This window comes from Typopeltis vanoorti, chromosome 1 (assembly GCF_054136105.1).
Source record: "Typopeltis vanoorti isolate ZY-2024b chromosome 1, IOZ_Tvanoo_1.0, whole genome shotgun sequence".
Taxonomy (NCBI): Eukaryota; Metazoa; Arthropoda; class Arachnida; order Uropygi; family Thelyphonidae; genus Typopeltis; species Typopeltis vanoorti.
The window spans coordinates 93,137,263-93,165,189 of NC_143549.1; the positions used below are offsets into that span (position 1 = coordinate 93,137,263).

Consider the following 27,927-nt stretch of genomic DNA (forward strand, 5'->3'; position numbering starts at 1 on the left):
TTTCTGCTATTACTCTTCTGATTTTGGTACTTGCTCTGATCTAAGAACAAATTATTCTATCTTGGATGAGTGCTTTTATTCCCCACTCCACTCAAAACCAAAACCCTTATCCACTCCGATTCTCTAACAATTGTGCCCAAGCCCAAAATTCAGCATATGCTGAATGGCTCAAATAAAAAATTTCATCTCTCACTTATCTTACACTACAACTCGTAACAATAGCACACACACAAAAATCAACAAATCCAAAGTAGATTTGTAAGGACCAAATGCCCTGAGCTCGTCTCCTTTTCAAATGGCAATCGATTCTTTTGCTCCCTCGCTAAGGCTGCGGGATGCAACTTCGGTTCATTATTGTTTCCATCTCTCTCACATTTTGATGTTACAATGGTAACATCAAAAATCTCGGAAACTTCACCAGAATGATATCAGAAAAATACTCAGTCTTGATACTAGTAAATATCTTGGCGCTGGTGATATTCCTTCAAAAGCTTGTGTTCCAGAACTAGCAATCATAACAATAGCTCTGAAGCAAGTTTTATCCAGCATGTTCCCCAAAAAAGGAGATAGAACGACTGTCGCCCTGTTGCTCTGACCTCGACACTCAAAAATAATGGAAAAGGTAATCAACAGCCATCTTAGTGATCACCAATATGGATTTCACCGCTCTCGTTCCACAACAGATTTCCTAGCCAACCTCATCCGTCTTTGGATATAAGTTATGGAGAAGTTTGGAGACTCAAGTGGTCACTTTTGATATTCCAAGTCATTTGATCGAGCGCAGCAACGTGGTCTTCTTATCAAGCTATGTGGTGGTGGTGGTTTTCCCTTTCAGTCGTTTCTGACCCTAGGGGATGTTGTAGGCATTGTCCACAAAGTGTTCTTGCTGAGATTTTTACAGGGTAGTTCACCATTGCTTTCCCTTCCTACCCCAATTTTATCCGGGCTCGGGACCGGCGTATCACTGGGACAGTATTCATGACTGTAATCCAGGTGTGTTCACTGGGCTGGTTTGCCTGTTCTAGGGGACGAAAAATCAGAGTTTCTGAGTGAGAAGAGAGAGAGAAAAAACCTCTACCTCTGTACAAGACCGCTAACTTACCTTTCGTCGAAAGAGACTAGATAACGGTTTCTCACGTCACCTACGGGAATCGAACCGAGGTCTTTCCGACCAAAAGGCTTCATCTATACTGACTCGGAGGCTCGTTGTCAAGCTATAATCTCATGCTATTCCTCCTTCCCTCTGGGTATGGATTGCTAGCTTCTTCTCCGATTGTTCATTGCTAGTCATGACAAATGGTTTTCTTTCATCAAACTTTTCAATCGAAGGTAGTGTGCACTGGGGCTCTGTGCTGCCATCTGCATCCTCTCTTATGCATCAGTGATCTTCTCTGACATTCAATCCTATCCATAGCTTTGCTGACAACAGTACTCTCCACTTTTCTTTAATTTTTCAGACCCTTGTAGTTTTCAGGTAATTCACTCGGGATATTCTTTAACCGGTATCATAAACACTGAGCTGTTTGCCATTCTCAAGTGGTGTGAGGATTTATCTGACGAATTATAATGCCACCAAAATACAATACTGTCTCACTTCCTTGAAGAAAGATTGTGTCTCACTCTTCCTTACTTTCTCCAGTATTCTGCTCGTCAAGGATCAGGCTCATCTTCTTGGATTGATTTTCACATTAAGTTTATCCAGTTTTCAAGCACATCAGGTTCATAGCCTGTTCGGAATACCACAAAAGCTCGGTATTATTTTTTGGTTCCAAACGGTACTTCTCTCCTACCCAACTCCTGACACCATGAAGTTCATTTCGCACGATGTTTTTTAGAATATTTCCCCGTATTTGGGGTGTTGCATGTAAGACCTCCTTAGAATGCCTGACTCTATTCAGAAGAGAGCGATCGCTTAATTGATGATCCTCTCTCAGCGACTCCCTTCAGTCGCTTTCCCATAGACGCTGCGTTGCTGCATTTTTTTCCATAGGTATTTCCACGAGTGCTGCGACATTACTGGTCACTGCTGTTCCTCCACTTTTTTCTGATCACATGAAGATGAGCAGCTGCTGGTCAACACCAATATGCAGTTAAACTATATATGCTTCGCCCTCATTTCACATACATCTGTTCTTTGAACAATGTTCCTCCCATACAGTTTTCCCTAGTGATTACAACCCTCGGGTCTTCAAGAAACATATAAACAAATTCATTTCTTTTTTCTAACCACTTACCCATGTACGGCACTATCATGTCTTACGTCTTGGAACCTCTAGTGTTTTGGGTTGATATATAATTCATGAATTATTTTTTAAAAAATTTTCTTTAAGAAATTTCTTAGGAAATTTTCTGTTCGAACAGTTCTAAGATTCATCGGCTAGTCCAGTTCATGAAACTATTTTTCATATAATTTCGTTTTCTTTATTGGTAAAAACAATTTTAATTTATAACAGTCATTTGTTTTTCTCTCTAAATGGGTGCCCTTTTTGGGTACCTGATTGGATATGATGATAATTCCTCTTTTGGTTCTTTAATGTAATGAAATTTGAACTTAGGCTCACTATAAAAATTTCTCATTTCAGCTTTACCATATCACCGTAATTATTGTAAACGGTATGGTGAAAAGTCTACGCACATACTTTTTTCAGACAGGATACTCAAACCTAGACCAACAGAAATCCGCTCTGTAGATCGCCGAACCACACCACATGCTGTAGAAGTCTTACGAATGTGTTTCCATAGTGAAACCCCCAGAGAATGCTTTTAATTCAAGTGTAAAAATGATATGAAACTGCTTATTGTCCTGCATAGTAAAGCGCGTTGGACTTCTAATCCAAAAGGCGTGGTTTCGTGATGATCCACCAAGAATGAAGAGTGTTTGCTGGCATGGGTGGATAGTGGATAGTGTATGTGCATGAGTGGATAGTGTACTCACTTTCCAACCAACTGGCTGCAGATTCGAATCCCTCTGTGGCATGGATGTATGGTATGTGAATATTTAGGTGAGAGATGAATTTCATGGACTGGCGAAAGAGATCACTACCCTGCTTATTTGAGGCCTAGAGTGACTTGAAAAAAGTTCTGTTTGTTCTGTTCCGCTGCTCTACGGATCAATCTGCCTATCCACAGTACCAATGTATGATAGGCATCGAGCTTTTCCTAGGTGGAATAAGGATTAAAAAAAAAATCCTGCATTATAATTTCGGAGTATTGGCTCGTACACAACGAAAGACTACAACGTTCAGCATCATTGAGGAATGATTATGAACACGCAATTTGAAGAGAATAACATTGCCCTGGCTGTCATGGGAACCCTTAATAGAATACGTCTGGGGTGAACGTAGAATTGGGTACATCCAAGACAGTGCCTTTCCTTAATGGAACCTACTGATGCTTTAAAGGAGAAGCGAAGAATAATACTGCTAACTTTTTATCACAAATTAAGAGAAGGACTTTCACTATGTTGAGTAGATATCATGGTCAGAGGTGTGACAACATTAATTTGTCTCAATAAAGACATGTTTTGTGCATATTTGCACGTCTTCCATGACATTTTTAGGATTGTGCAGAGGTGAGAACGGAATCAATCGTGTAGGAACACTTACTGGAGACTGACCCATAACTATGACTCGTAATTTAAGCATTTCATTGAGCATGCGCCGAGCTAATAATTAAGCCCATAAAGCACATTTGTCAATTATGTCTGTCCACCGTGTATACAGTCTCTTTTGAAATCATTTAATCCGGTTTTCACAAATGTTCCTTGCGTCCTTGTGAGTCACTCCCTTGGTCCATTACTCTGTACCTGTTTCTGTATGCATATGCACGAATAGTTCGCTTCACTTTTCAGTTGCATGCCTTTTATAAATGTAATGAAAATCTTAAACTTTACAACACAAATAGATACGATACGTCTTTTTGAAATGGTGAATAATGCATCTGTTATGTCGATGTTGTCATGGCTACACGCGACTGCTCATAGTGTCCATTCCTCTATAAATCAAATTCCCCCCAACGCATTTTCGTTTTCTAGAGGGAACAGGTAACACTCCTTTCAAAACTGGTAGGTTGGTGTCTCTACCTGTACTCACTTAAGTACATTCCTATAGCATACTAAATAAGAGGCGATGTTTCCTACTGCTAACTCGTATGTTTTGTTTGATTTTGCTGAGATTTTGTTTTGGAAGAAAACATCCTGCTTGTCTACAAACAAGATCGATTAACCTGCTGTGAAACAAGGTGATAAAAAAAATTCTATTGGGCAACTGGAATTAAACCTATGAGCTCTTTATAAAATTACCAGTAGGCTATACATTTAATTCCCGTTTGTTTAATAGAAAAATGCCATACATAATAGTTATAAATTACAGTATTTGGGCTCATGCGTCAGGTCCTCCTGAAAAGATATCGGAAAAACTAACGGAATACGCGTGCTTGCTCTTACTCTTACACAGCATTCAGAAATTACTAATAGAGTGAGTTATAACATTTCTGTGACTTTTTCCTCCAGGAAAAGATAAAGCAGTTTTAGTATCATTGTTTGAAGCCCCGACAGTTCATTTATTTATGAATAGGTAGTAATTGGTGAATACTTGAAACAGAAAAATGTACTCTTGTATATTTGTAAGGTTTCCTTAAGCTAAAGCTACAGAGAAACCGAAGCGATCTACGTGTACATAGGACAAATAATACAAATTATCCAGTTCGCCTTTCATTACTATCGTAAGGGGGCATTTTGTACCTGGAGAAATAATGCTAATTATGTACACCCTTCATTTAAAAAATGCCTCTTAGTTTTAAGTGTTCAGAAATCATTTCTTTAAAAATGCAGTAATACATTTAATAAATATTAATACGTAAAAGACCCTGATTTGATGAGTTACTCTTGGTACGGTACTGTTACGCATAAAGAACAGGCCATGTGGTAATACGTGTCAGATTGTTCCATAAATTAGAATTGATGATCGGAAAGAAAGTGCGTAAAACATCGTCTTTTTTCTTTCCCAAAAGGGTATTTGGGGTATAATGTGCAACTCCAAAATAGAACTTGTGAAAGTAGTAGTTTGCGTCTAACCACTGAGCTTCTAAAAAAAAAAAAAAGCAGAACCTGTTGTTGGAACGCCACATCCATCCAAGGCATAAAATAAAAAGACAATGAATTTGATTATCAGTCTAAGTAAATACAAGTGCTAATTTCTTAAAACTTTCGTATTTCCATTTTTATATCATTTATTATTTTTTGCAATACAAATTATTTCTTATAGATAAGAACTATAAGAAATAACCACAGCCCTTAACTACAGGCATAGTTTCGCGGTTTTTTTTTTTTTTTTTTTTTAAATTAACTGAATTCATTTGCTTAAAAATTACTCGATAACATCCGTATTCGGATTAAAATTTTGAATGGCGAACAACTGTTTCAAATCGAAATTCATGTCGGATACTCAGCCCCTTTCCCGAATATCGGAACACTAGATAGACTAAAAGTGCACGTAAACACTTGGAAAATACCACAGAGAAAATTATTTCAGCGGGTTTACCTTTTCAGGCATGAGGGGACCAATGATAATGCTTGAATAAAGTCTACAGGTCTGAACGTAAAGGTTAATTTAGCATTCGTTAATCATGTCGTTAAATAAATAGCTGTAATCAGTTCACGATATCCCAGTTTTCAAAGCCACTGACTCGCATTAGTGCGATTCGAGCTTTTGCTGTGGAAACCCTGCACAAGTAATGTTATCGAAACCAAACTAGGACGACAATGAAAACTACACACTCGTAGACTCATTACAGTAATGAACAAAACCCTTTACATGGTTTGCTGTTTACCAATAGCTTCACCAGGAAGTTAAACGTACTAGTATACACACACGGGGGAGAGAGACATAATTAAAGAGGTGTTCAGAGCCCTGTAGCGAAAAAATGTATTGGACGAAATTATACCAAACTTAGTTTAAGTACACTCTGGAATATAGTTTTTATTTACAGAAGATAAAAAAAAAGCACAATTCTGTCACCAGGGGACGTTTGACACTATAAGCGCGTGGTTGGGATTAATTAAATAGTAATGGCTAGAAGAGACAAAACAAACAGATTTTCGTGTGTTCGTGTAACTTACAGATCTGGTTCAATATGTCCTCCTTTCAGATGTTCTAAGCAGTGGCGTACCCAGAGGGGGAGCCAAAGGGCCCTGGCTCCCCAAAGAAAAAGGAAAAAAAAACATTAGAAAATTTTCCAAAAATCTTTTCCTGATTTAAATTCTTTTTTTTTTTTTTTTTTATGTTGTGTCGTGTCTTCTCTTTCTATACTACTTATGAATTAGCGATCATTGCAGATGCTCAGTCATAGGTCGTATGCGATGCGTAGTGTGTATTCTCAAATCGTCTACTCAACTCGTCCCCCATCTTCCCAAGATTAAATCCTGAGTGCGCTATTGGTTCTAAGAACTGACATTTTATACAGCGGAACCCAACAGATTTACATTGATTTGCTCACATGCTGCGTTATTCTGTCCTTCAAGATTGCTAAATCAGGAACATGTCCTTCATACACCACGCGTTTCAGATGGCCCCACAACCAAAAGTCACAGGGGTTGAGATCAGGCGAACGAGGTGACCATGCTGTGGGAAATGCACGACTAATCACTCTGTGTTCTATGAAGTGTTTTCGTAATATTCGCTGTACCGGTAATCTAATGTGAGATGGTGCTCCATCCTGCATGACTATGGTCGAGTCAAAGCATCTTCGCTACTGCAGTTGCGGAACAACGCTACGTACCTAACTGCAGCGACGGTACAAGTCACTGGTCCTGTCGGGCGAAGTTGTGACTTTTGGTGGGTGTAAAAGGGTCTAATGGTGAGGGTTATTCGCAGCCCAAATATGGTAATTGTGTGAGTTAACACTATTCAGATAAAATGTGCTTTCTCACTCCACAAGATCTTCAACGGCTATGCATCATCCACCTCCATTCGAGCTAACAACGACAGGACATGTCATACTCAACGGTGTGACATGTCCTGTCAACGGTGTGACAGGACATGTCACACCGTTGAGTATGACATGTCCAGTTGCCTTGATATTCCGGAGCACTGCAGGACCCTTGTGCGTTATTCATTCCGTGCTTCACGACGGCAGTTGCGACTTCGTCAACTTGTTGAGGAATAATCCGTTTGCACCCTCGTCCTGGCCTCACTGCTGAAGATCCGCTTTTTTTCAAATCATAAAATCATTTTTCTAAGATTTCTTATTGTCAGTGGACCTTTTTTCTTATCCTTCAGACACAGAATTCTCGAAGCGCGACATTAGCGTTACCGCGTGTTGATAGTAAAACTTGACTTGCAACGCACATTCCGGTAAGGTGAGATCCGTGGCACTTCAGTCTTATCAGAATGACGCGCATCCGTTTCGATCTTTCTTAAATCCACCAACTCGTCAGTAGAAACAGTGGTATTATACAAATACCACACGATTCTACCACCAGCGGACAAATGGTGGTAGAATTTTGTACTTTTCTTCTTTTTTTTTTTTTTTTTTTTCGGTAAATCAAAACCCCATGTTCCAGAGTGTACTTAAACCAAGTTTGGTTGAATGTCGTCCAATACATTTATCACTATAGGGCTCTGAACACCTCCTCTTTAATTATGGCCACCCTGTATGTATAAGCCTCAACTCTTCTAATAGAAATTGTTTTCAAACGTGAAATTTTTGAATCAAAACTTTTGATTTTTTTTTTTTATATTCGCTAATACTGTACGTGTATTTTCCTGACGAAGTTGTTAGTAAACAGCGAAACAGCATGTAGAAGTTTTATTCATTACTGTAATAAATATACGAGAAAAACTTTCAAATGTAATTTCTTTTAACCAATGTTATCAGCAAGTATTCAGTTTAGAATTACTCAAGTAGCAAAGGCTATGAAACCAGCGGTTTATGTCTGTTAATTTTTGTTGTTCTTCTGGCTGATTTGTTTCTTTTGCAGGATGAAAAAAATCCTACTTTCCGGTAAGAAAATGTTTGGAATGACTTTTTCATAGGATCAGTTAGTAGTGTAAGGTCTCGAAACCATACAGCAAATAAGTAAAACGTAATAGATACTATTTTTTTTTTTTTACTTATCTGGAGCTCAGAAGTTTCAATTTAGGAGTTTAAAATTGCCAACTGTGCAAAAGTCCTCAAGATCTTGCCACATTAATGCTTGATGCTATCCTTTCAAACATGTATAAATTCTGTCAAGTTCTTTCCAGTAATTGCAAATGTGATCTAAAAAGGGCCTCCGAAGTTTTTCGACCACAGGTCTGAAAGAGCAAGTTTTTCGTGCGAAATTAGACATGAAAAGGGTGATAACTCGATGGGTGTTGTAGTAAGCAAGCTTGTTATCCAAATGGCGTTTTCGCTTTCTTAAAATATATTCTCTTAAAAATGTTATGAGCACTGATCCGTTTTCGCCATCAACGACAAGTGGTCTGTTTTTGAAGGCGATATTAGTGAAATAGCCGTAAACTATCATTTTTCTTGATTCATATTCTTCATGAATGCTAATGAGTTATACTATAAATGAATACTAAAACATTGAGATAGTTAAACGTTGTGCTCCTTCGGAAATATTCTAGATTAAAACTGTTTTAGCTAACAAGAAATAAATGAGGTAAAAGATCATTTTCCCCATCTCCTATCTAAAATAACCACATCTCTTCCATGTACCCCTACACACCCACATACTATAAAGATTATTTCACGTAGGAAATGAGTCCTACTCTCTGCAGAGAGAGAGAGAAGAGAGGAAGCATCTAAATTTTCTAATTTAGATGCAAAGCAGTTGGTAGGAAATTGGAATGTTAGTGATGCAATAATTTTCACTCCGCCGTCAGACAAGGTATTTGTAGCAAATGTTTAAATTGATTCACTTTCTTTTTAATTTGAACGTGCCATAATAATATACAACCTAGTAGGGCTCCACATCAAATTTAGACGGTAATTACTTGAGGGTAAACTTTTATTATCTAATCTCAGGCTTCTGTGGAGAACAAATGAATAACATTTCAGTAACAAACAGAAATAAACCTACTCAAACCTCGCATCAGGAAATCATCCTCTTATGTTAAGAACATAATACACTTAATGGAAAATATCAAACGCATCACATTGACTCTCACTGATATAATTGCAAGCCTGGACATAATAAAGCTTTTCACAAACGTTCCAAGAGTGAAAACCATAAAAATTCTTCAGGAAATCTTTCCACCGGATAGAGTGGACCCTTTAAACACTGCATTAATAGCACTTTTTTTTTTTCAAATTTGAACTTTTTTTTTTTTGGAACAGAAAGGATTAGCTATGGGCTCTTCCTTCTCTCTCTCTCTCTCTCCTATGTTAGCTGACCCAACCTATTCATGGAGTGGTTTGAAAAAATAGCCCTCCAATATCAAGGAACATAACCAAACATTTGACGAAGATACATCGACGATATATTTTTTTTAATTAGGTAGCTCGGTTCTGCTACCTAATTAGAAGATTTCGTTACCTTCCTGGATAACATTCGTTCTCAAATTCACTGTTTAATTCGAAAGAAATAGATCTTTACCTTTTATGGACACATTAGCAGAGATATCAGAGCAAAACACACTCAACCGCTCAGTTTACAAGAAACAAACTAACACAGGATGTTATCTACACGCAACTGTTCATCACTACCCAGCACAAAAAAAAGGCATCATCCGTTCCAGGCGCGATAGAGCATACAGAATTTCCATGAACATTAAAGAAACCAAGAGGTGTAGTACCTTAATTCTGTCCTTCCAAAAATGGCTATAACAGAACATCAGTCAAAAAAATTTTATCTCAACCTCCAAAAGAAAAGAACAAATAGTATAAAGGATCAGTGATTATCCAATATAGATGCAATCAATCGCAGATTAAAATAATAGCAAGACTGCACTACATAGGACAAACTGGCAGATCTGGGAAGATACGCCGAGTGGAACACACATAAAGTACGTTGAGAATGAAAGAAAGCACAAATCAGACTCCTGAAATCTCCTCATTGATTTCCGCTTTTACTTAACAGCATTCGAAGAATCAGCTGAAATAAAGTATCCTCTACAGTATAACAAAAAAACTAGCGATGATTTTAACATCTGGTCTTCATTAATCCATCATTACACACTCGTATATAGCAACCCACGAAGCAGTAGCCACATTGGCCAACAGCGAATGCATGCTTGCCATTGTTTAAACGTTTTCAAATATTTTTTACTGCAAATGTTACCTGTTATTACTTGTATTTTTTTAAAATTTATTCGTGTTATTTCCTGATGAAGTGAAAGTTTTTTTTTTTTTTCACTTCTTTGTGTGTGGGAAAATAGTGATTGTAATAAAAAATACTGAACTAATATAGTACATCTCATTAAGTCTGTAAGCTATTGTCGGGTGCGTATTTCTCGTTCATAGTATGGCTTTAGGGCCCTTTTTAGCATATCTGGAATGTAGACGCTTCCTGTGGCTTTTCATAGTGATTGCCATATTTATATGTGATATAGCTAATTGCTTAAGGTCTTGTTATACGCTTTATGATATTTGATTTATGTAGTTCTGGCTATCCCGTGGTTAGCACCAAAGTAATATTTTAGCATAACTGCATAGTGACATAGTTGTAATAATAATAATAAACCGCTACATTTTGAAGCATCCTATTTTCAGTACTGCCCTCTCCTATGATACTGCTGTTTTTGTTTCTGCTCGTTTAGCATCATTTTGACTCATACACCTCTATCAAGTGTCTTTCTTCCTATTTGTGTCGGATAGGCTTCGTGATCCTATAATTCTGTGAGCGATGTCGCGAGTTTTGTACCCTAGTAGGACCAACGTAAACCAATGTTTTTAATATCGGAACTTTTGGATCCATTACGCTAGTTAAGGATTAATCTAAAAAAATACTGATTAATATTGCAGTGGAGTCGTATTTTGATTAACAATCTGATCGAACCAATTGAAAACCATCAAACCAATCACTGAAGCGGAAGTGACGTCTTCTGAAATTCCACCAGTATCTGAATAGTGCTTTCATTTTAATAGCATTTCGTTCTAGACTCGTTGGTTGGTTCCTTTTTATTTCTAATAGATCTTGTTACTTTCGTAGATCAACAAGATAATAAATAAATAATCAACATTGGCAGGACGAAGATAGCGAAAGAAATCAACTCCTTAAACATTATGAATTCAATTCGCCAGGCGCCACTTAGTCCATGCCTACAATCATTCGTTGAAATTTAGCTTTCATCATCGTTTATCAGGCAACAAAAACATCACTTGAGCGGACGTCCTATAATCCGCTGTTGTCAATTAAGGTGACGTAAGAAGCTCTATGTGTATTCATCAGGAATTGAAAGTGAATAATATCAATATTAAACAGTTGGGATAGGGGGGGAAGACGTTCGAAACTGCAATTTGCTGGTAGACCCGTTTAACGGAAGGAGGAACAATGCAGAATAAATTAAGTTATCAACTCGAATAAGCATAAGTGGATGAAGAAAGAAAAAGTTCCTACTTGTGAAAGATGTTTTTCAAGATCCCTGTTAGAGTGAACTTTGCTCAGAGCTTTGTCTTCTTAAAATACAGTGTCGAAATGTTACAACATTATGATGGAGAAAGACAAAAGTACATACTTAAAAAAAATATATATATATATCAATGCTCGGGTGTTGTAATTAGAATCATCCTGTAGTGGTGAAAGGCTTTTTGAAAAGAAAACTTTTTAAATATGGTTTAAAAACTATTTAAAAACTGTGTTAGTTTCATACGATCGTATGAGACTAACACATCTGCCTGACCGCAGACAGACAAAATAGACTGAAAATACATGCATGTTGAAGGCCGATAAAGAAATACGAGCATCCACTGAACCATCTAAAGTGGTTCCAGTTTAAGGATCTAATTATGAGTAGTCTGAAACGAGTTGGGATCTAAATTGGAGTAAAGGACATTCAAAAATATTATGGATGATTTAGAGAATGCTTGACCAATACATGGATCTTGGAGTGATCATAAGACTATATTATCAAAATTGGATCACCCTCTTTTGTAACCAACAAATTAATCAACAGTATGCAATGCATAATCAAATAAAAATAATAATAATTCCAGACAGATCCTCAAGATGGCAGTATGGTTACTCACTGTTTATTTTCAAGTTGTGTTGTGTTTTTTACGCATCGAATTATGCTTAAAATTGGGAGATTCTTCCAGCAACCTTGGAAGATATCATCATCTTCTTGCTCGATGATGATATCTCCCAAGTTCAATCCCCAAGAATTTATTCTTGGGGATTGAACTGTGGATTGAAATGTTTTTCGGCATCTATAAGATTTTCGATGAAAATAATCTGAGAAGTGCCGCATTCAAGACTGGTCTATCCACCATGATAATGCTTCTGCTCATTCTGCTTTTATGTGCAGCAGTTTTGAGCACAATCAATTGTTTCATTGCCTTCTTGTTCCCCAGATTTGGAAGTTAATCTTGGAACAGTAATAAATGCTGCCATCTTAAAACTACAATCCGGAAAAATTTTTGATTACATAGAGCTGCCGATCCTGATGATAAAATCAACTTGAAGTATCTGTTTTTATTCATGTCAGTACCATATAATAATTAGTCTGCATTCAGATTGTTCTAGCAGTTTAAAATGTTTTAATGTATTAAAATTTGATTTGAATGTAGCAGTTTCTAAAGTTCTTCCGCTAGAGTAAAATCTAAACTTGTTTATTTTAGAATTTTAATGAAATGAGATAAAAGGTTGTAATCAATATTCCTAGATTCAAGATTTGTAATCTCACAGGAAGTAAGATGCTTTTCCGTTGCACTTATAAATAGATACTAAAGCCATTTGGCCTTGATTTCTTCCTGTTGCAAACTACCGCTTGTGTGTGTGTGTGTCATGTATAAGAATCATTGCCCTACTAATATGGCAAAAAGATGTTTGTCATGTTAGCATGCAACCTGTAGCATTTTTTTGTGGGTAACATTCCTTTAAAAATTCTGTTTATATTTGTACTTGCTTGATAAATCCACTACGACACTTCTAGCTGTTAACAATGTCTTATGTGTCTTTTGCGGCATCCGTGCTGTTGCTAAGCGACTAGAGCACGTGATTAGAGCTGAGAAATGTACAGGAACTGAAAAAGGAAAAACAACTAGAAAATGGTACGAAATGGTCAAATAGCTAGCAAAGAATAACTTCATAACTGTGAAAAAGTTTTTTAAATTCCATAAAAATCAACACAAAATTGCATTTTACAGCAAAATCAAAAGAAAATCACCTCACTTCAAAATTGCATTACACCTGTACCGCAGTAGTTTTTGAACAGCAAAGAACAATTTGTGTATGTGTGTGTGTGTGTGTGTGTACGTCTTAGTTACGATTACAACTCAGTTTTAAAATCAACAAATAAAAATGAAGTTTGCTCTTTATATCTCTCTTTTTTTTTTTTTTTGAAGAATGTGTATAAGCGTACTTAGATATTTGGCAAATGAGACAAATATAAGGAATAAAGCGACTGTCAAAAGCTTTTTAGAATCCTTTGCGAATCAGTGCCACAAATGAGAATAAATACTGTTGGTATTCAACTCAAATACCAAAACTATTAGTACGCACTATTCAAAGGATCAAGCATGAATAGTTTGCAAAAATCACTGCACATGCCATAGATCCTCGGATATTTTTGGAACACAGTCGAAAGGGCATTAAGGACTTCTGCCATTGCAGCAACATTTGGGAAGAGATTGTTGCTTTTATTGAGAAGAATCAGTTGAGAACCAATGACTGATTTGTGACATTTCTCTCCATAAAGGTGTTGCTATGGGGGTGTAGGTGATTTTCAATCTTCTAGTGGAGACTGAAAGAGGCTTACTCAGGAGACCAAATAGGTTTCAAGCCTTTAACCGGTGTGTTTCCCCTTATAATAATAAATAAATAAAAAGTAATAATAAACTAAACCATATATAAAATGCAAGTACACGCTATCAGTGACGTTCAGTCTGTTCAAGAATCATATTCGTTTTTATTTTTAGTATTACATTAAAAGCCAAAGCATACATTCTCACAGCAAGTCGAAGGTATCGTATTACTGGACTGGTTGATACACAGCGAGGACCTGCTACCTTTTAACCCTCCCCAACACACGAGTACACACTGTTTGGGACCTCCGAAAGACAATGTCTTATAGACACCTTGTGTAGAGTTCTAATAGTACAAAGACCAGGGGCGGCTCGTGCATAGGCACTGCGGAACTGCAGTACTCCCAGTTTTTCTCGATATATAAATATATTTATTAATTTATTTATATTTGCTTGTAATATTTAATTTTATCATCAACAATCCTATACAATTCTCTTATTTTGTATAAAAAATAATAAAAATCCATCTTGTAGCACTTAGGAGGGCGTTAGCAGCACTGTCTTTACCACAGTGTCATATTGCTACGCGCGCAAGCATATGCACGCCATAGTGAGATACGAGCTATTAGCGTAATGCGACACTGTCTGTCGCGCAGTTCCGCTGTTGTTTATATGCAGTTTGTGCCAATAGTAGAGTGTTCGTAGTGCTTATCGTGTTGACTCCGTCTCTTTAAATATTTAGACGTTGCAATTAAAGACATAACATTTATTATAGTTTTTTTTTTTATTTTAGAACATTATTGGAGTTACGATAATGGATTTTTATTTTTAAGTAATTTTGAATTATACTAAACTGTATAATTTTTATCGATAATAAACAATATTTGTTCATGTTTATTTAATTTTTGCCATAATTTTGATATTTTACCCAAACACGTATACACTGTACTTACAGTGTGTATGTATATTTCGAAAGTTGCAGCGCCGCCACTGACAAAAACCCAAGTTAATCTAGTCTTCAAAGCAGGCCATACAGATTAAAAACCTTGAAGCTTTCTAGATGATGCATCTAAAATAAGTTTTAAAAATTTACAAGCTAATGGTTTCAGGTTAACATTAATTAACATTAAATCAGTCGGATATTCTGATAACTTTAGGCACACTTTCTTACTTTCAATTATGAGTTTTTTTTTTCAATTACAGATAATTAAATCTAATTATTACTTTGCCATTAATTTCAAGGTTTCCTGACATACGTGAATTGTCGAAGCGTCCGCTGGGCTATGAGTGTGCAGGATATATTTACAGGTGCTAAGTTGCTGGCTCTGGTCATCATTATCATTGCTGGAGTGACTCGTATTTGTCAAGGTAGGATCTTTTAAACGTCAATTTCGATTAGATCGATGCCATACATTGATCACGTGTTTTACGTTACTGTTGGACAGTAATGATTACATTCAATTTTTCCGTAATGTAGTTTTAATGCCCCATAATAATGTTGCATTAAACACAACTTGATTTGTCTGGAAACTACAAATGCTGGTCGTTTCGTGTGCGTGTGTGCGGTAAAGCTAGTTGTACAACATTCTTGTACTTCATAAATTATACGCTACTTTTAACTACTTAAAAATAAAATGACTAATGTTATATATGAAACAGGAAAGCTTTATTTTGCTGTGTTCCAGTGGCGTTGATTTAGGCGAAACTTTGGGCCTAGGCCTTCTCATCCTAGGGGAGAGGAAAAGAAAAACTTACGTGGAAAGCACTTGACTTATCATTGTGTATCAAATTCTTTTTTAGCTCTTTTTAATGCGAATTGTTTCTAAACTTGAACTCCGTTTTTAAAACATTTTCACATTTAGTGTTTGGCCATGGCCTATAGTTACGGTGACTATATATATTTTTTTTTGGAGAAAATAAAGGACAAATCAGAAATTGTTTCATAATTAAAAAAAAAAGAAGGTTGCGTTTATTTGTTTCACTAAAACCAAAAAGCTTTATAACATTTATTATAAACTATAAGCATATATATCATTTTAAACAATCATATTATTATTTTTTAAAAAAATTAATTTTGATACTTTTCACAAGAATGAACTCGTTTTAATAAATCAGGTTTGTGTTTTAAAAATTCATAAAACTGTATTGAATTCATGTCAAAGTTGTATTTGGTATAAACGAATGCTTTCAATGTTTCGATTTTTAATTGTTTTTTCCCACTGATCCACATATTTTTCACTAATGAGAATACTCGTTCAGTGGGGGCATTAGATCCAGGGAGACGAGCAAAATTCAACGATTTTTAAATTGTTTTTAAAAGATGTGTTTATCTGCGAAACATTTAAAAATTTCAACCCAACTACGTTGGCAGGACTCGTCATTTTGTCGCAATTCTTCGATCTTTTCACTGGTGACACAACTTTTAATACACAACTTCATCAAATAGTTCGCCGTCATTTATATTCAAGTTTCAGTGACTGGAAATGAACAAAACGCTTTCCTCGATCTTCTCACAGATCTATGGGCCGTGTGCTACGCGTTCAATTTATTATTTCAATTCACAAAATAAAGGACAAAATGGCCATTTTAGAAAAAAAAAAATCTGAAGGACAGAGTAGTGAAATAAAGGACTCCTCTTAAATAAAGGACGTATGGTCACCGTACCTTTTTTTTATAGTGTAATAACGCCGATAGTTCATTAATGTTTTTGAAGAATGTGTTTCACACCGCATCCAAGTTGAAAAGTGAACGATAAACCGATAAAATCAACAGGCGTTTTTACTTGTCCAAGTTTTTTTTTTTTATAGTGAATAAAAACCCAATTAGAATTTTTAATGCCAGAAATAATTTTCATAATGTGTAGTTATAAAGATCGTGACTTGACAATTCATCCAGCACTCTTAGCGAGAAACCAAATCAACATAAGAAGAAAAAAAAAAAATTTTAGCTTTTTTTTTTTTTTTTTTTTTTTCACTTTGGGAAAAGTTTGTATTTGCTTTCTTTATTATCACCACTCACGAGAGATATTAGCGTGTAAGCTTTCCTCACACACTTTTTCTCCAAGTATGAGGAAAACCTTTTCAAATCCCCCAACCATCTAAGTGGAATGAAAGAGGATGAAAAGTTCAATAAGTTTGAAGCCAAACTGCGTAGGGATGATGATCACCATCTCATGTTTTTATAAGGAAAATCCGGAGGACATTTCTGCGGAGAACACTCGTGAAAATACCAAATTGAAACGGAATACGGCTGAAACAGAGCATCGATGTGAAACTGATTGATGTGTATGTGTGTGGTCGTCTGTTAATTATTAACTGAATTGCCTTTTTTTTTTTTGGAAGTTTTGAGCCTTTCTTTGAGGTTTCTGACCCCAAATTTTGAGAACCGAGTATTCTAAGGTTGGAGAAATTTGAAACTTATGGTGTTGTGTGAGAAATAGTCTTGAATAGAAAAAGGATGAAGTTGTTTTTGTGGAGGTTTAGGAACTTTTGGATGCGATATAAAAGGTATCATGAAAGGCGATGAAAATCAGCTCACTCGGGAAAAATTTGATCTTGTCTAAGGATCTGAATATTATTGAAAGTAACCAGAAGTGAGATCTTGTGAGAAATAACACAATACTATGTTTTGGTAGCGTTCAAGTTCGCTAGGTTGTCCACGGAAGAATGGCAACGAGTATGCATTTTAAGACCCTGATTATGGAAGATTGGATCATTTGGCCATTACGGAGTTTGACGAACTTCGTAATGGCCAAATTAGACTAGAGAGTACTGTAGGATAGGATTTGAGGTCGTGAGAAAACATCATTAAGGTATAGGAAGAAGAGCGTGCACGAAATCAAAGTAGTGTGAACAGTGCAGTCACATGCAGACAGTGTGAAGAGAAGCTGTTCACCATGATACGTATTGAACGGTAAATGGGGGAAACTGGCAATCCAGTTACGAAAAGGTGGACTGCTGCTTAGTAAGTAAGCCTAAGTAACCCTATCAAATGGCTGGAAATATCCAGATCGGCCATACTAGTTTAGAGAAAATGTTCCATGACTTATGTCCAAAAAAGTGGGTAATTTGATTAAGAGATTTTCTTTTGGGACAGGCATGCTGTCAAGTAGATCCCAGATGAATATGACAGCCTGCAAAGATATTTGAGGTAGGGATACTGCTAGGACCAGACTGACTTGTTAGTATCTAAAGTATTAATAATTCTTCAGATCTTTCTGGTGGGGAAAAAAAAAGTAGAAAAGACATGGAATTGAACTCTTCTTTGACAGATGATTTGCTTTAGTTGCCAATACAAGTGTTTGAGGAAAATAATGCTGGGTGGTCAGCCTCATTGTTGGGTAATAGTGCCGTGTGTATGTTTGAGAGAGAGAAGTGGAGACATGGAAGGAGAGAAGTTACACCAATAGCCTCAGAGAAGAGAGATGTTCGACTGCTGCCATAGCAGGTAATTTTTGGACATTTCTCTCCTTTCCAAGTTGGATTTGGATTTTTTTGATGTTGTGGGCTGCAGTGTAGTCACGATTACAAAAATAGAATTTTTGATTGAGCCATCTGAGATATGCTAAATTATTTTCTTGGTCTGCTTTGACACACTTGGTGACGAACCAAAGCCTGACAGTGGTCAGGAGTTTTGAATGGAATCGAATGAGGATGTAAACATCTTTTATTCTATTTATTTATTTATTTCCGGTTTTCGTTTATTTATTCCCTTCAGTTCAGAAAAGGTGTATGAATCGAGAGAGTGGAAGCAGTAATCATATGTGAAACTGGCTGGGTAAAGGACCCTCCATAGAAAAGAAAACATAACCGTCATGCCCTGAGTAACCAGGAAGAGGCATGACATCTATAGTATATTTGGAACCTCAATATTTGTTTCTTTAGACTACAAAAAAATCAGGCTTCAGAGATAATCAACGAGATCAGAATGGTTATTAGAATCTGGAGAGCGACGAAGACAGCATTGACTGCAACGAAGTGTGTTGGCAAGAAAGTTTTGATCTAGAGGCTTGGGGATTCTAGGTTTGGTAGTTTCTTACATGTGATGTTAGATCTGATAAATCCATAAGTACTGCATTTGTGATGGAAAAAATAACGTCCAGAGATTAAGGATAGCTGAGGTGAATAGCAGTTGTTGAGGTTTTAGAAATACACCAGGCCTAGTTTAGATGCTTGTAAGTGGTGATGGACATCATTAATGTTTGTGAAGTTTGTTGTATGAATTGTTGTTATTGGTTGTTTTTGCTTGTATTTTTGATCTTTGTATGTTTTTTTTAACTTTTTCTTGGGCGGTTGTTTCTGATCTACGATGATACTGTTTATTTATGATGTTAGAAAGTTAATTACAGAGCTGGTGGTAAACAGTGTGGAGGTGAAAGATCCAAAAGCACCTTGTTCGATATCGAAGATTAACTTGCCTCTTGAAGTCGGTATATTTTGAATATGAATATATCCCAGCCCTAATAAAGTATCTTATATTCTTTATTAACGCTACACTGAGCAAATTCTTCATAGGTAGACCTTATTTTATTAACCATGAAAACATCTCATCCATGAAATGTGAGCCTATATTAGTATCGTGGATGGGATAAGAGTTTAATTTTATGTTCTATTTTATTTAATTATTTATTTATTTTTACATAATCCCGAAACCCAGATCTGGAGACCAAACATGGAAATTTTCCGGCCATTTCAGGCATCGAATAAATAGTCTTGAGAGGGTGATCTCGCACCAAAAACAATCGTAAATTGCTTCCCATGCTTGGATTTTCGAACACGCAGCCTGTTGATTATTATTATTACGGTATTATAGGCTTGTCCGCGCGGTTAGCCTAGTGGGTGTCCGCTTCGCAACCATATGCCTGGGGAAGGAGTGTCCTAGGTTCGATTCCCGTCGGTGACGTGAGTCTTTCTCAGCTTCTACTAAATATCATAGCCAAGTTAGCCTGTCTTGAGCGTGGACAGCAGGTTCCCCCCCCCCCCCCCAGTTTATCTTGAGGTTTTTCCTCCCGCAAAGCAGGCAAACCGGCCCCGTGAACACGCGCTTTGACAGACATGGGATACCACCGGGAATAAGAAGCAACCAACCTATTCCGCGGGATTATCGGCTACGAAAGCTTGCGCGGTAAAATGTGTAGGCCTGCGCGAAAGCGTAACATACGATCATAGGCTTACGTTGCCTATAATCCAACCATCAGTGTTACCAAGGGCAATCAGCCTTAACCATCCTATTTTCATTATTAGAAATACTACTAAATATCACAGCGTGTTAAAATGTCAGGTATATGAGGCAGAGGTGCTTTAATTTAATTAAATGAGTTTTCTCTTTGCGGATACGGGACGTTCCTCTCCCCCCTCCCTTGTGACGCATTATAAATAGCAATACGAAGGGTAAGTACAAAGCAAGAAATATTACCTGAACGATTAACTTGTTAAACAACGAGCGAGAGGGGCCAGTAAGCCGTTTTTCTTCTCATTGGCATTTACTCAGCAGGTAGTGAGTGGTTTCTGAATGGTATCGTTCAGAACAATGGGAAGACTTCAGACTTTGTGAAGTCTTCCCGTTGTTCTGGTCGCGACTGTACCTCTGCATCATTGTGAAACACATCTACTACCGTTTTCTAATTTTTATTTGAATTGGAAAGAGGTTCCAGCAAGTTTTTGTGCTTTTCCTGAGGAATGGATACTTTTTTTTGTAAAATTATAAAATAAATATATCAGATTAATGTATATATTTAAATTCATAGATAAGTATACAAACGCATACCTTTTTTTTATAACATTTAGCGATAATATAAGAAAATATTAATTATTAGTATTTATGGGACGCCGAAATAAAATAAAAAAATGTTTCTCAATGAAAACACACACACACACACACACACACACACACACACACACACACACACACACACACACACACACACACACACACACACACACACACACACACACATTCTTGTTCAAACAAGTACTTTTTTTTCAAACAAAAGTTGTTTGAACAAGAAAGGGTATGTGTGCCAAGCGTACACACGTTTTTTTTTATTTTTATTTTTTTTTTTATTTTATTTTATTGGTATTCTTTTGACATTTGATTTACAGCTGTTTTGAAAGCAAAATATGAAGTTCTTTTTTTATCATAATTAGGAATCGAAATGATTTTTTTTTTCATATAATTTCATTTAATTTGGATCATCAGACAAGACTCACTTTATAAACTGATCTCATCGTCGAGCTTACAAGTGTTGTACAATAACAGTTGCAGATGTTGGAGAATTTACTCATCCCGTTGTCATGGTGAAAATTTCTAAATTGTCCCAGATATGAAAATACGAAGTTATATTTGAAAATATAGGATTGTGCACTAATTCGTAGGTTTCTGTAGATAACAAATTTTCTATAGTTTTGTTTAGATTAGGTTTAGACTACTAAGGATTTTAAGTAATACTAGGGGGATCCTCCCCCCCCCCCCACCGAGTTCCGGACTAATAGACCGGTTCTCCTTGAATTCAGATAACTCGAATTTTGAAGACTCAAAAGTGGGTTCTTTCCCCCCTGACGCCTACGACGACTAACCCCCCCCCCCCGAGTTCCAGACTGGTAGGCCGGTTCTCCTTAAATTCTGATGACTCGAATTTTGAAAACTCAAAAGGGGGTTTCGCCCTCTGGCGCCTACGGCGACCAACCTCCCCCCCCCTTCCCCCACGAGTTCGGACTGGTAGGCCGGTTCTCCTTAAATTCTGATGACTCGAATTTTGAAACTCAAAAGGGGGTTTCGCCCTCTGGCGCCTACGGCGACCAACCTCCCCCCCCCCCTTCCCCCACGAGTTCGGACTGGTAGGCCGGTTCTCCTTGAATTCTGATGACTTGAATATTGAAAACTAGAAAGGGGGGTCCTCCCCCTGGCGCCTACGGCGACCAACCCCTTGGAGTTCCGGACTGGTAGGCTGGTTCTCCTTGAATTCTGATGACTCGAATTTTGAAGAAAGGGTGGATTCTGCCCACCCCTCTCCTCGGCGCCTACTGCGCCCATCCCCCTAAATTTCGGACTGGTAGGCCTTCTCCTTGAATTCTGATGACTCGAATTTTGAAGACTCGACACTCAGAGTAGCCCTGAGTTTCAAAACATTTCAAATAACTTGACAAAAAACGTGACACAAAAACATTAGAAAAAAAGCCTTATTATTTTATATTATAGAGTAGATAAACCTAATAGTGCGGAATTTTGTATTTCTCTTCGACGTAGTACATTTAATGTTACTAGTTTCAGTGAGTGTCTTTTTTGAAATGCGAGCTTGCGACTCACTGATCACCAAAATATCTTTAGTTGTGTAAAGGATACTGCATTTTTCCCACCCACCGCACAAGCATATTTAAAACTAGTGGGCAGAATATACGGGAGGAAGGCAAACCAGTGAGGTTTTAGTCAATAAAGGTACGTTAAATGGGGAAAAAAAAAAAGAAAAAAAAAGCGGGCAACGTGAGAATATTCCTGTACTTAGTTTTTGCACTATTAATTTTCAAATAGTGCAAAAAAAAATGCCTTCTTTAAAAAAAAAATTGCTCTTTTTGGAGAACTAATTTCAAAACTTCATTCACAATGCATTTACTTAAATTTTACAATGTTTCAATAAATTAAAGACTTAATTCTGTATGTTAGTGTAAATAATAGTTTAATATCCGACGTTTCACTGACTGATATCTGTCAGCATTTTCAAAGGATGCACTGGTAAGCAATAGAAAGTAACAAAAATTAAGAAACTAACCGACAATTCTAAAAATTATATAAAGTTATCCTGTGCGTGACACAATGATATAATACGCGTGTCGCACGTACAACGTTTTATTTGTTGAGAAATTTATTGTAATTTTCATGAAAGTTATGTTCATTGGTATCAAGATGGTTTTTGTGAGTAGGATCTGTGTTAAGAACATCATAGACAGATGTGTCCGATAATAGATTATTGATCTTTTCTTCATATTCCTTAGTATTTAAGATGACAGTGTAGTTTCCCTTGTCTGCTCTCAATATAATGATTTCTTTGTTGTTTAATTTCAGTAGTACTTTTCTTTCCATAGTGCTAGGCATAAAATCTATGCATCCGTTACGTCCAATAGTGGATGGTATCCACACCCCTACTTAGAGACTATCCAAATATCTAGCCAAAATGTTACAAGAACACATTCACAACACGGATTCTTATATCAAGAACTCCCAACATTTCTTGGAGAAATTAAAAAACACCCTTATCTCTGAAGATAATATTATGGCTAGCCTGGATGTCGCATCTCTGTTCACAAATGTCCCAGTTTCAGAAGTCATCGACATCTTAGAAAAATTGTTCCTATCAAACATCACCAAGTTGTTCAAGCATTGCTTAACTTCAAATTATTTTACATGGCAAAAAACATACTACAAACAACTTACAGGATTAGCCATGGGTAGCCCTCTCTCTCCTTCTTGTGCCGACCTATTCTTAGAAAATCTGGAGATTCAAATTTTATCCCAAATTACCCCTAAACCAACCATGGTTTAGGTATGTTGACGACATCTTCATCATTTGGAATCACAAAAAAGAGGAACTAATAGATTATCTAAACAAAATTAATTGCTTCCACAACACTATCAAGTTTACATTGGAGCTAGAAAAAGATAATAAACTTCCATTCCTAGACGTCCTTATTAAGAAATAAACTGATAATAGCATCAACCTGTTGATATATAGAAAACCTACTAACACTGGACGCTACCTCCATTTCGACTCGTCTCACCACATATCCCAGAAACTCAGCATTATCCATATGCTCAAAAGAAGAGCTATACAGTGTACTACAGACCCTGGCGACTTACAAGAAGAATTAATGAAAATATCCAGAGATCTATCCCTAAATGGCTACCCTACAAGAATCATCAACAAGATTCTCTTTAGTGACATACCGCAAAGACAACGAGATGAAACCCAATACATCAGCTCTATAACAATTCCATTTGTTAGTGCCATATCCAGAAAATTAGCTCTTCTTCTAAAACCATAGAATATCAGAGTAACCTTCAAACCTATTGAGACCATTCAAAAGTTTATAAGATCACCGAAAGATAGCCATCCTTTCTACAAATACTCTGGAGTTTATAGCATACCCTATTCATGCGGTATTAATTACATCGGACAGACATCAAGAAGTTTTGAAACAAGAAAGAAAGAACACATAGGCTATGTAAGGAATAACAGACAGGATATATCAGGCCTTTCTTCCCACTTTGCCTCTACCAACCATAATATTGAATGGGATATGAGTCATATGCCCTACATAGAAGAGAACTACCATTCCAGAACATTCAAAGAAGCTGCTACAGTCGCCCGTTCAACAGGTAACTTAAATAAGAATCAAAGCCTAATCTTACCAGATATATGGAAAACTCTAATCAGATCATTTAACCAAAAAAAAAAAAAAAAGAACTTTCATGAAAATTACAATAAATTTCTCAACAAATAAAACGTTGCGCTTGCTACACGCGTATTATATCATTGTATCACGCACAGGATAACTTTTATATAATTTTTGGAATTGTCGGTTAGTTTCCTAGTTTTTGTTACTTTCTATTGCTTACCAATGTATTCCCTTTGAATATGCTGACAGATATCAGTCAGTGAAACGTTGGATATTAAACTAATATTTACTTGACTAACATACAGAATTAAGTCTTTAATTTATTAATGCTAGTGGTCAAGAAAAAAGGTCATAATAATTTACAATGTTTCGTTTAACAAATATTTGTATGCCAAGTGTGATTCTTGCTTTTTAAAACACCTTTCATGATTTAAAATCAAGACATAACTGAAAGATATAATACTAAATAACTACTGAAGTCATTTACTTAAAATTTATTTATTTGCAGAATTTTCGGCTAGTTTTATTTGTGAAAACACATTAAACTCATAGAACTTTCTTCTTCCTAAAAAAAAAAAACAAAAAACGGCGAACTTTTTCTCAGGGCACAAATTACATTTGCACGATTGCTAACAGTGTGTAAATCTCGGACATGTATCGTAGCCATTTTTAATATACTACACGAAGATAACCACAAAAAAAGCAGGAGAATAACTCCATGTGCATTAATAGATATTAAGAAATAAATTAAAACAGTAAAATATTTTTAAAAATAAATAATTACAATTTACGAAACACGTGAATGGCGAGTATTGGTTAGGATATCTTCCCAAAATTGAGAAAGTTGAATCGTTTTTGGTCAAGTCAGAATTATAAACGTATGCTTCACAGCTTTCTTTTGTATAGTCTTTCCAGAACAAAAGAACTTTTGTGTAGAACTATATTATTCCACGGAATTCTGTGTTTTGTAGGTGAAATTTGATTCTTGAGTGATCTTGATCAATATTTTTAAAATATTATATTATTATATTTGTCAATCGTAATGCTGATTCTATTATGACCGAATTATTTCATATCCTATACGGTGAAGAATTTTATCCCCTCTAAGATTTTATCTGAGTCAGCAAAAAAGTTTTCATGACAATTAAAACAGTGTTATATACAGACATTTAATCTCTATTGAATAAGAAAAGCATTCCAGTTAATAACGAGATTAACGCCTTAAAAACTATTATTAATATTTCAAGCCGTCTTTTATCCAATGATGAAATAATCAGTATTATTGAAAGAATTAGATGATGCTGTAGCTCCAAAAACCATTCACTTAGACTCTCAATTGTGGGAAGTTCTCCTAACAGTACTTACCATGTCATAAATCGTAATTAATTATTTAAATTAAAATATTTTACTATTTATATTAATTTCTATATTAATGAAGATGGAGTTATTCTCCTGCAGTCGCTATTGCATATAATATCAAGCACTTTCACTTTATTTGTTCACACTTTTTGTGACTCCTACAGTGTATCGAAAATGGCTATGAAACAGCCCGATAATTCTGCAAATAAACATTTTACGTAAGTTACTTCCGTAAGTATTTAGTATTATAAACACATTGCGTGCCTTCAGGATTTATCCATGAAATTACAGGGTCCAACGAGGTCAAAAAATAGAGGAGCTACTAAACACAAAAAGAGGAACTTCCTGAATAAATTTTGGAAGTAATATCTTTTTTTTCTTCTTTCACTTATTGGTTCAAACTTCTATGTGATTAAATGCATCAATTTAGTCGTTCGAGATACTTGGAGTCTTTTTTTTTTTTTTTTTAAACTCATTTTCACATTTCTGTTATATCATGAAACTTCAGTCGATAAAAGAAAAAGTAATATCAATGGTGTTATGTCTGGTATACAGAATAACAGGCTGAAATATTGCGGTTTATCATTTAAACATTTAAATAATAAACACAATTAAATGATTTGCGTTAAAAGTAATCGATCGAAAATAATTATAAGTTAATTTATGTAAACCATATTTATTAATTTTATTTATTTTTGCGAAATCTGTATTGGCTTAATAAGTTTAAAACCTTGCTTATTTTTTTTATTACGCGACGCCTCCAATGAATTAACGTGGATGGCACGCTGCACAATCCATCGTCTGCATTGCTTAATCCTTCATCTATGCACTACGCCATCTACTGTCCACTAATAGTAGTTTTGTTTAACTGCGTGCATTTTCTGGCCGATTGACCTGTATGCGGGATGAAAAATCGGAATTTTTGGAGACAAAAAAAAAAAAAAAAAAAGTGATCCTGTTGTACATGAATACTGTGTGTGTGTGTGTGTGTGTGTGTGTGTGTGTGAAAGGATTAGAAAATCCGAAATTTAGAATTAAATATATCAATGACAAACTGCAGAGATGCTTGCGTTTTAGAAACTTATCTTCTCAATAAATATTCTTTTCCATCATTTCTTTCCACTGTATCATAAACGCCTCCATCCATCTCCTCCTCATATTCCATTGGTATGTATTCCGTAGAAGTTCGCTATCTTTGTCTTTCTTGTTCCAGAATTGCCATCTTCTGAAAGGTCGAAGTTTCAGCGATAAAATTATCCATCCGTTCTTCCGTCGCTTAGGAATAATAACGTAATGCGGCCCGCTTAGTATGTAACAGCCCCTGGAAATTCACGTCATAAGTCACAGCGCTTGACCGCCTGTCTTTGTTATCGTCTTTAAGTCCAGATAACAACGTCTTGAATCGTTAGGATTGAATATTCTCGGTGAAAAGAAGGCCGGCCGCCCTACGTAATAATAAACAGGAAGTGTCATGACGTCAATGCTACATTTGTCTTAACAGTCAAAGTTGGGAAAAAGAACGTTACCAAATTACTGTCACTTAGTGGTTTGCAGCTGAAAATGGTTTAGCTATTATGTTTGTTTAAAGGCGTTTGGGCAAAAAATAGAAAGGGAAAAAAAACCCGCCAAGTTTTGTCTTTCGTTTTGAAATTTAATCTCGAAACGCACAATAGGTGCGTTTATATCAATGCAAATAAGGGAAATATATATTAATTCAACAACACGTAATAAGAACCAAAAGACTCTCAGCATGGTTACCATAGTAACCGTTGCTTTAAGGACAAATGCGACTGCTGAATGCAGTGTTTTTCTGCTGTCACAAGTAGATTTCAAGGAGGGAAGAAATCCAAGCTGCTGATTTTATTGAGTTTTTCAAGTTTGAGCTGTTTAATGCCTTTCTTTTCCCAGTATCGTATCCTATTAACACCTGATCGGTTAGGGCGATTTATATATATTTATTATATATTTAACATAATAAACTTATTATTTGTAGGATAACTACTTCAACCTCCTATAGCGTTATTATGAAATTTTAATACTGTATAAGAATTGCTGTAATCCAGCGTTTCCCAAGCTTTTCCTACGACGGAACACTTCACAAATCCTGAAATTTTCATGGAACACCTTGGTTATTTTGTAATATATTAATTAATTGTTAATTTAGCTGATTTATTAATTAATTAAACATTAAATTATTTTGTGCTGATCTTCATTGACATATCCTATTCTGATCACCAAAAAGTATAATCATACTCTCTCTATATAAAAAGATAAGCCGAAATTTGAAACGTTT

At 36.0% G+C, this 27,927-nt stretch overlaps 1 protein-coding gene across 1 annotated transcript in view; it reads left to right on the top strand.

Moving 5' to 3' along the window:
- LOC150110209 (Y+L amino acid transporter 2-like) overlaps positions 1-27,927 on the top strand; it is a 53,875-nt gene that overhangs the window by 5,512 nt on the left and 20,436 nt on the right. Inside the window, exon 2 of the mRNA XM_090392205.1 lies at positions 15,130-15,255. Coding sequence (XP_090248331.1) covers positions 15,130-15,255 — 126 coding nt within the window. The remainder of the gene's footprint in view (positions 1-15,129; positions 15,256-27,927) is intronic.